Source organism: Oncorhynchus mykiss, chromosome 22, assembly GCF_013265735.2.
Source record: "Oncorhynchus mykiss isolate Arlee chromosome 22, USDA_OmykA_1.1, whole genome shotgun sequence".
NCBI lineage: Eukaryota > Metazoa > Chordata > Actinopteri > Salmoniformes > Salmonidae > Oncorhynchus > Oncorhynchus mykiss.
In genome coordinates, this window is record NC_048586.1 from 15,391,553 (window position 1) to 15,401,715 (window position 10,163).

The 10,163-nt window shown below is 39.4% G+C and overlaps 1 protein-coding gene across 1 annotated transcript; it reads right to left on the bottom strand.

Annotated features, from left to right (window-relative positions):
- Nucleotides 1–3,422: 3,422 nt before the first annotated feature.
- On the bottom strand, nt 3,423–10,154 carry LOC110501472 (peptidyl-prolyl cis-trans isomerase G). The gene is made up of 13 exons (XM_021579064.2): nt 10,016–10,154; nt 9,489–9,565; nt 9,308–9,382; nt 9,098–9,205; nt 8,961–9,005; nt 8,794–8,881; nt 8,373–8,402; nt 8,088–8,227; nt 6,226–6,424; nt 5,951–6,127; nt 5,765–5,846; nt 5,522–5,667; nt 3,423–5,291 (listed from the first exon to the last, which is right to left on the bottom strand). Exons 2-13 carry the CDS (start codon nt 9,547–9,549, stop codon nt 4,253–4,255), a joined length of 2,190 nt encoding a protein of 729 aa, XP_021434739.1. The 5' UTR covers nt 9,550–9,565; nt 10,016–10,154; the 3' UTR covers nt 3,423–4,252.
- Nucleotides 10,155–10,163: the final 9 nt, after the last annotated feature.

Sequence of the window (10,163 nt, forward strand, 5' to 3'; positions counted from 1 at the left end):
TTCTACACTGTGCTCTAACATTGTATACATTATTAAAATGCATCCAAATGCTACTGTGCTTCCAACTCATTTTCCAGCTGTTGTTTTCACAGCTGTCCTTCCTCTCTCTCCTGGGCTGCTAAGTGTGTGACTGTGAGTGAGTTGGCTCGGCCCTCCCTCACGCATCTTTGGTTCATTGGTTGACACTGCTTGTCAGGTGAGGCTGTTAGTATGAGCAGACAGTCAGAACGAATGTGTGCGCTTGAGCATTTAGGCTTATATGTACTTTTTCTTTCTTTGAATTAGTTAATTCTATTCATTTAAATATTTTGATTATTAATATCTTAATTTTCGATATATTTTTTAATAGATTCAGCTCTTCTGATATGCGAGCCGGCTCCCAACGTTCACCTACAAGGGCCGGCTCGTAGAGCTGACTCGTTCGCAAACGACCCATCTCTAGTAAGTCTCATTGAAGCCTAACAACCTGGGTGCAGTTATTTGATTGAATATCTATGTCATATACTACCAAATACTCTACCATGAAGTCAAATGAATTGAAACGTAGTTCAAATAAGAATAGACTGAATGCTTTCAATGGTTTAGTATGATTCATTTTCTCTTCCCCCTATTAGGGCTAAGGAACATGAAATAGATAAGAGAACGGGAGAAGCTGGAAGACAAAAAAGAGGCAGAGGAACTCCTGTGAATAAAATTGCTTTTTTTCTGTAGAAGCAAGGCATGCAGGAGCAAAAGAAAGAAGGGCAGCAGAGAAATACCATGAAAGCTCACGTTAAGGTATTAGGATGTAATCGATGTTCAAATGTCTTACTCACTAGAGCAATATTACACAAGATTCATGGAGTTGTATTAATGAATCCTGCATTTGTATTTAAAGAGGCATCTCTCTAACAGAGATATCATTAGAGCAATAGAGGCACAAAAGCAAGAGATGGAGGGGGAGCGCTGGAGGCTTTTTTCAAATGCATAATAGAAAATGGTGAAGTTAAGGAAAGATAAAGAGGAAGAGATGTTCAAGTGAGTAGAAAATGATTGAAAAAGGAAATCACATGAGAAAACATTTGAAGTACCACAAAAATAAATATATATCTTTGGCATCACTAGTCAACAGTTGTCTTACAATTCTGAAAGTCTCATGGGCATAGATTTGCTAAGCCTCTTCTCCCTCCTAAGAGAGGTCCATATGCCCAGGGAGAGGATCATGAAGAAATTGGCTCCACAACAGCAGGGGCAGACAGACAATGAAGAGGAGCTCATTGCCAAGGCTATTATTGCTCAATGGCACAGCAGCAGAAGGAGATGGCTATGCTGGACTCCGTGGCCTCACACAGAGAAGCCATGGTATGGCATGTGCACCCTACCACAAGCAAGGGGTCAATCAGAAGCTCAAAATATTATTCTCACCAAATTCAACTCTGAATGAATATTTATCAATTAATAAGTCTAAGTTTCTAACAACGTGTTCCATTATCATAATGACAATGCATTTGTTATTTCAGAGACAAGAACAAAGAACCAGAAAGCCCTTGACAGATAAGTCAGTTAAGAACAGTCTTATTTACAATTGACGGCCTACCCTGACCAAACCCAGACGACGCTGGGCCAATTGTGCGCCGCCCTATGGGACTCCCGATTACGGCCAGATGTGATACAGCCTGGAATCAAACCAGGGGCTGTAGTGACTGTGGAGAAGCAGATCCAGCAGTATGCAAAGAATGTGATCAAGACATACAATACTTACACCACAAAGCTGCCAGGGAGGAAATTGGAGGTGGTCTTGGCCCCATCTTTGGAGGAGTGAGACCAAGTTACTTGGTTCAAGATGACATTGGTGTCCAGATGCCCAATTACGTCAGCAGTAGATCTCAGGACGTCAAGGCGCTGAACGAGACGTGGTATATTCAGCAATCCAAGAAAAAAACTTGGATTCACATGGTAAAGAAAGATCTGTTGAAAATAGCAACATGGGCTGCATTTACACATTTCTTTTTTTTCACTAATTGGTCTGTTGACCAATCAGATCAGCTCTGAAAGATCTGATGTAATTGGTCAAAAGAACAATTAGTAAAAGAAAGATCAGTATTGGGCTGCCTGTGTGAACGCAGCCATGGTCAGGTAAAACATGATTAGAAAAATAAACCAATGGAATTAAAAATGTAAAAAAGTCATAAGCATTTATGATATAAGACCATTTAGTAATTTATTGCACATAGAAAAAAGATAGGCAGGTTGTTGACTGACATAGTGTGATGATTGCTGTCCTTTTCAGTGCTCCAAGATGACTCATCTCAGAATTATGGGAATGTAGAGATAGTGATAGTAACCAATGTCTCTGAAATTATAATTTTTTGTTTAGTTTTGAGAATATACACAGTGGTGGAAAAAGTAACAAATTGTCAAACTTGAGTAAAAGTAAAGATACCTTAATAGAAAAGGACTCAAGTAACTCAGGTAAAAGGACTCAGGTAAAAGTCACCCATTAAAATACTACTTGAGTAAAAGTCTACATTTATTTGGTTTTAAATATACTTAAGTATCAAAAGTAAATGTAATTGCTAAATATATACTTAAGTATCAAAAGTAACAATTATTTCAAATTCATTATATTAAGCAAACCAGACGGCACGATTTCTTGTTTTCTTTGTTTAAGGATGGCCAGGGGCACACTCTAAAACTCAAGACATAATTTACAAAGCATTTGTGTTTAGTGAGTCTACCACATCAGATGCCGTAGGGATGACCAGGGATTTTCTCTTTAAGTGCATAAATTGAACAATTCTCCTGCCCTGTTAAGCATTCAAAATGTAACGAATACTTTTGGGTGTCAGGGAAATGTTTGGAGTAGAAAGTACATTATTTTCTTTAGGAATATAGTGGAGTAAAAGCAAAAGTTGTCAAAACTATAAATAGTACCGTACAGATACCCCAAAAAACTACTTAAGCACATTACACTACTGAATATACACAGTTCAATTAAAACTAGTGCACAAATTGGGAAACAATACTGATAGCCTGGTCCTAGATCTGTACCTGCATAACAATAGTCAGAGTTGGATAAAGCACAGATCTGGGACCAGGGTAGTTTCATTTTAATACAGCTTCCAATTTGCTCATTCATCCCCCTTTCCCCTCTCTCCCATGAACTACTCCACCAGATTAAAAATGTGATTCATCAATGTTCTCTATATCTATTGTATCAATTGTCACTCTTCTGTTAAACATGATAAACAATCTATAGGCAATAAAACAAACATTTTAACCATATCCTTTTATTTCAAAGCAGATGTTTCATTAGGGAATATTGAACTCTGTTTACACAAAGCCAGTGGTTTTCATTTTGTAGTTCAAAGGAAAGTCATGGCGAGGAATGTAACGCCAGTATGAACTAACACGGTGGAACACCACAGCAATGCATTTACACCTTTATTTTTTTACATTTTAAAAGATGTACGGGCAGGAATCTGAACATAAGCACGTCTAAAAAAAAAAGAAAATGTATACAATAATACAAAAAGCAATGTGTCCGTTCCTAATTAATTTGAGACTGTCAGGAAAAAGTTAGAATTCTCTGAAACAGCCAGGTAACAAACTTTTTTTTATTTTTATGTATCTGTTAACACCACAACCATTTTAATAATCAGCCCTTCAAATCAAATCGAGCCTCTACTGACATATACACTTATGTCAGACAGTTTTATATGTAGCACTTACAGTATGTTCAGTGACAAATGTGACAGTTGGTAATGCAAACACTTAATAAAAAATAACCATATGATTAGTCATACTGGTGATGTATCCATGTAATATTAGTTAAGTCAGGCATTAAGGCCAGAAAGAACAACACAGGACATCAAACTCATCCCTTCCATTACAATTATCACACTGGAATAACATGACCCCTCAGTACCAGACAACAATAAAAGTAAAAATAATAATTCAACCTGACAAACTTTTTATTGTCAAATGTTCCTTCCAAAAGTCACATGTTCAGCCATTTCACCACTAACCCTCAATGCACATTACATTTCCAACATTTGTAAAAATTTGTCTGACTGAACCCCCCTCCTCCCCCAAAAAATGTCTCCTAGCTGTCAAAACTTTTGAAATCTTAAATTGTACAAATGTTCCAGAATTGGATTGGTTGTAGTATTTGTCTAAAATCGTTCTACAGCAGAACCACCCACACACGTTATTAGGTATAAACGTGTGAATTTTTCATTTAGATGATGGACAAGAGTGGACATTGACTGGACTAATCACAGTCATCAGAACTTGAGCTGTACTTCTTTTTCTTGCTGTGGTTTTTATCCTTCTCTTGGCTCTTTGACTTTTGATTCCGCTCAGGGCTTTTCCCTGTGTCTTTGGACTTGTGAGAGGACTCCTTTTCTGGGCTTCCCTCCCTTTTCTTCTTGGAGATGGGGCTCTTTCTACCCCTGTCCTTCCCTTTTCCCTCCCCTTCACTCTCAGAGTTGCTGCTCTTGGACCTCCTTCGTCTGTGAGTGTCTTCACTGTCTCTGTTCTTCCTCTGATGAGATGAACCGTCTTTGCTATGGTCTCGATTGTTGCTCTTACTCCTGGAGCGCCTGCCTCTACGGGAGTCTCTGCTCTTAACCTTGTCTGGACTCCTTGTCCGGTCTCGGCTCTTGGATCTACCTCTCCTTTTGTCCTCTCTCTCTCTGTGGCGCCGTCTTTCATTGCTCTTACTGCGCTCCCTACCTCGCTCTCTGTCCCGTCCTTGCTCTTTGTCTCGAGATGAGGCATGTCTCCCCCTGTCCCTGCTTCTGCTGAGAGATCGGTTTCTGTCCTTTCCAGAGTTCCTCTCCTTGCTTCTAGACTTTGCCTTAAGCTTCTCACCATTTCTTCCTTTGGTCTCCTCTCGGTTCTTGTCAGCCTCAGTGGGTTTAGAGTGTTCTTTACTTCTAACACTGTCTTGAGTTCCAGACTCTGTGGCTTTTTCTTTGAGGTGTCTGTCCTTGCTTCTTAGGCTGCCTCTCTTATCATCCCCTTTGCTATGTTTCTGATCCCTCTCTCTGCTTTTGGACCTACCACTTTTCTCTTTGCTCTTACTGCGGCTTCGAGATTTGGCCTTCTTTGCCTTGTGTTTGTTGTGCTTGTCTTCAGTTTTAGAAGTGTCCTTTTCTTTGCTCTTGGATCTATGGGAGCGACCTTTCTTCTCCTCTCGGTTTTTACTCTGTATTTCAGCAGCGTGTTCATGCTTGTTTTCAGAGGTCTTCCTCTCTCTTCCTCTTGGAGCTATGCCACTCTCATTCTTGTCCTCTGTCATGTCACCCCTACAAATATAAATACAGAGTAAAATCACCCTCACAGAAAACGCAGAATCCAAGTTGAGACTTTGAAGACACCTTAAAATAACTGGCCCTTGGCTGATAACTTTTGGCAGTAGAATAAATTAGCCAATACTTGAGAAGCTGCTTAACTAGATAATAATAAGGTGCTATATACTTCAACAGCCTGATCAGTCCAGCACCGGCAGTTAAAATACTAAAAAAGTAGTACTTACTTGTCACCCTTTATCCAACGGTCTCCGCTGGATGCTCTTGGTGCCCTTTGTGCACGCTGCATCTCATGGCGCCAGTGTGGAGGAGTCTCACTACGCTGGAAACGGTCCCTTGACCTCGACCTGGAGTGTGACGGAGTTCGGTACCGCTGCAAGAAAGAGAATAAATTACCATTAACTTTCTAGACCCGTGTTTTGCAGAAACTGTATGATGATAGTATCGTACTTGCTTGACAGTGCACTTACTCTTGGACCTCTGCCTTTAATCGTCCTGCCTGATCTTGTCATCAGAAGGCTCCTCTGATATGCTGACTGACAATTAAACATTCTGCAACAAAACAAAAAAACACATTTACATGAATATAATGTTGTTCCCAGTTGTCAAGGTTCAGAATGAACTGGAATGTTGTTCCGTCTTGTCCATAAACTCACCTCTCCCTAGGCCTTTCCCTCTCCCTCTTTTTTTCCCTCTCCTTTCCAAACTCTTCTTTTTGCTGCTGAGGACTTCTCCTCATAAGGAAACTATTTTCTGGGATAACAGGGATTTCCTCTGGCCGTACCGTAGACGTAACCTCTTCCTCTTTCTCATCACCACTGCCAGCCTCAGACCTATAGACATTACAGACCAGACTTAAAACCTACGCTCTAATGAAGGCGGTTGTTAGAGTTCACATGCTACGAAACACATTAAAACAGTCACTACAAACTTTTTTTTATCTTTCTTCTTCTTCTGTTTCTTGTCCTTCTTTTTCTTGGACTCTTTCTTGTGCCTCTTCTTCCGTTTCTTGGATTCCTTATCAGATTCACCCTCAGATTCAGAAGAGTCATCGTCAGAACTGTCAGAGTCACTTGAGCTGTCGCTGCCACTGGAGACGGCCTTTAGTCTTTTCTTCTCTTCTTTCTTGGCTGTAAAATGGTAGAGGACAGTTAACATACAGCACCAGTCAAAAGTTGGGACACACCTACTCATTCAAGGGTTTTTATTCTTTCATATTTTCTAGATTGTAGAATAGTGAAGACATCAAAACGATGAAATAACACATGGAATCATGTGGTAACCAACAAAAAAAAAAGTGTTAAACTAAAATCAAAATATATTTTCTATTTTAGATTATTCAAAGAAGCCTCCCTTTGCCTTGACAGCTTTGCATGCTCTTGGCATTCTCTCGACCAGCTTCATGAGGTAGTCACCTGGAATGCATTTTAAATAACAGGTGTGCCTGGATAAAAATACATTTGTGGAATTTAATTCCTTCTTAATGTGTTTTAGCCAATCAGTTGTGACATGGTAGGGGGTATACAGAAGACAGACCTATTTGGTAAAAGACCAAGTCCATATTATGGCAAGAACAGCTCAAATAAGCAAAGTGACAGTCCATCGTTACTTTAAGACATGAAGGTCAGTCAATGATGAAAATTAAGTGCAGTCGCAAAAGCAATCAAGAGCTATGATGAAACTGGCTCTTGTGAGGACCACCACAGGAAAGGAAGACCCAGAGTTACCTCTGCTGCAGAGAATAAGTTCATTCGTTACCAGCCTCAGAAATTGCAGCCCAAATAAATGCTTCACAGAGTTCAAGTAACAGACATATCTCAATATCAACTGTTCAGACTACATGAATCAGGCCTTCATGGTCGAATTGCTGCAAAGAAACCACTACTAAAGGACACCAATGAGAAGAAGAGACTTGCTTGGGCCAAGAAACACGAGCAACAGCCATTAGACAGGTGGAAATCTGTCCTTTGGTCTGATGAGACTAAATTTGAGATTTTTGGTTCCAAACGCCATGTCTTTGTGAGACGCAGAGTAGGTGAACGGATGATCTCCGCATGTGAGGTTCCCACAGTGAAGCATGGAGGAGGTGGTGTGATGGTGCTTTGCTGGTGACACTGTCAGTGAGTTATTTAGAATTCAAGGCACACTTAACCAGCATGGCTACCACAGCATTCTGCAGCAATACACCATCCTATCTGGTTTGCGCTTAGTGGGACTATCATTTGTTTTTCAACAGGACAATGACCACAAACACACCTCCAGGCTTTGTAAGGGCTATTTGACCAATAAGGAGTGCTGCATCAGATGACCTGGCCTCCACAATCACCCGACCTCAACCTAATTGAGATGGTTTAGGATGAATTGGACCACAGAGTGAAGGAAAAGCAGCCAACAAGTGTTCAGCATATGTGGGAACTCCTTCAATACTGTTGGAAAAACATTCCAGGTGAAGCTGGTTGAGAAAAAGCTAAGAGTGTGAAAAGCTGTCATCAAGGCAAAAGGTGGCTACTTTGAAGAATTTGAAATATATTTAGATTTGTTTAACAATTGTTTTGGTTACTACATGATTCCATGTGTTATTTCATCATTTTGATGTCTTCACTATTATTCTACAATGTAGAAAATAGTAAAAATAAAGAAAACCCTTGAACGAGTAGGTGTGTCCAAACTTTTGACTGGTAAGTGCTAAGGATACCTCCCAAAGCTATGATCCTGACGATAACACAGACCAAGGTCTCCAATCTAAAACAATAAGTTTAAAACACCTTGCCAATTTTTGGGAATCCTACGAACCTTTTGATTTTGGAATGAGCTCTCCACAGTTCATAACTTTCACTTCAGAGTATGGTCTACTGCCAGTATCTGTCTTTTGACTCTCCATTGTCTGAACGACCTCTTGGCCAGAGATCACTTGGCCAAAAACCACATGGACACTAGAATAAAAATCAGCAAGTTATAACAAGTGATAATTAAGAACAGATCGCTATTTATCTAACATGCTCTTATTATCAAAAGACCATCCAATCAGATACAGATTGTCGAACTAAGTTGCAATGCTTGTCAGAATATTATAATTACCCATCCAAGTGCGGTGTGGGTTTTGTTGTTCTGTATACCAGGATAACAAAAAAATGGAGCAGAAGATTAGGAGTTAAAAAAGTGTAGATTTTGATTCACTCAAGATGCTAGATTTATGAATGACCAACTCATAAATGTTGCATTACTCATCTCATATGTATATAACGTATTATATTCAATTTTACTGTATTTGAGTCTACACCACTCCGACATTGCTCGCCCAAATATTTATATATTCTTAATTCCATTCCTTTACTTTAGATGTGTGTATTGTTATGAAACAGTTAGATATTACTGCACTGTTGGAGCTAGAAACACACATTTTTCGCTACACCCGCAATAACATCTGCTAGACATGTGTATGTGACCAATAAAAATTGATTTGATAATAGCAAGGCCCTTAAAACATTGATAGACTTACATAAAAAACTGGGATCCATTGGTATCTTTACCCCTGTTTGCCATTGACAGGAGGTACTCCTTGTTATGTTTGACAGAGAAGCTTTCATCTGAGAAACAAACAGGCCATTAGTTAGTCCTTGAGGCTGGTTATGATTAGAATATTAAACTAAATCTGTAGAGTCCTACCTTCAAAAAATCCTCCATAGATAGATTCCCCTCCTTTTCCATTGCCTGATGTACAGAAGGAATATAGAAATGTGAATATCTGCAAATAAAACATTTCTACGTTTTGGTTGTTTGAGGCAAACACGTATTTAATATACCTTCACTGAAGTCTCCTCCTTGAATCATGAAGTCCTTCACAATTCTGTGGAATAGGCATCCTTTGTAATGCAGAGGTTTTTGTGTACCTTTTCCAATTCCTTTCTCACCTACACAAAAAGTAAAGGTTTAGTCAAAACAGAGAAGACAATATGTGCATCATCTAAAGATGGTCTGAAATTAGTGTACAAAGACAAGAGAAAGTCAATTACCTGTGCAGAGGCATCGAAAGTTCTCACAGGTTTTGGGGCAGACGTCAGAAAACAATTCTACCACAACTCTGCCAACTGCAAGAGAAACCGGGTTTATGTACGTTTTAGTAAAGCATCTCTAAATTTCAGATATATGATTAACTGGTGGTAAGATCAAAATGGAAAAACGTTGCATTCTTACCCAGCACGTTGCTGATGCCAATGTCAAAAAAGCAGCGTGGACGCTGAACTTTTATTCCCATTATCAAACTTCTGTAGCTGAAACCAACGTGTTTTGCTGTTAGTTAGCGAGCGTAACTTAGCTCGATAGCTAGCTAACGTTAGTTGTTTACAAATACAAACATAACACCCATCTCTAACTAAAAGCGGAGGCTAATATAGCGTATTCATTCATTGGCATTAGGACCATGGTGTATAAAAAACATGACTAGATAGTTAAGGTTAACTGATTTAAAAACACGCTTTATCAACATTAATTAAATAACGTGAATGTCTAGACGAAACAATGTAAACTAAAACGACATTTTCATTCTAGTTAGTCGTTTTGCGGATTATGGCCTGCAAGTAGCTACGCTGCTAAAACTACTAGCTGCTGTTAACGTTAGCAGGTACTTAATGCAACGATACATCTCCGTCTTTCTTTCGGATTCACCGCTATTTCAAATTGACATAACTCACAATAGCGGAAATATTATAGAGTTGACCTACAAATTAGCTCAGTTGGTCAACTGAGGCCAATATCTCACGGTAGTTCTCCTCAACAAGGTGAAATCGAGTTTCATTCAGCGCTTCCTCCACAATGTTTTCTAAAGATGGCGCGACAGGAAAAGTCAGTGCATTTTGGGTAAAAAGATGC

Excerpts from the sequence above, each read along its gene's own strand:
- LOC110501472 (XM_021579064.2), bottom strand. The coding sequence starts at position 9,549 with ATGGGAATAAAAGTTCAGCGTCCACGCTGCTTTTTTGACATTGGCATC. Across the intron at positions 9,383-9,488 it reads TGGCATCAGCAACGTGCTGG|TTGGCAGAGTTGTGGTAGAA; the intron begins GTAAGAATGCAA and ends TTTCTCTTGCAG. Across the intron at positions 5,292-5,521 it reads CGTTGGATAAAGGGTGACAA|GGGTGACATGACAGAGGACA; the intron begins GTAAGTACTACT and ends TTATATTTGTAG.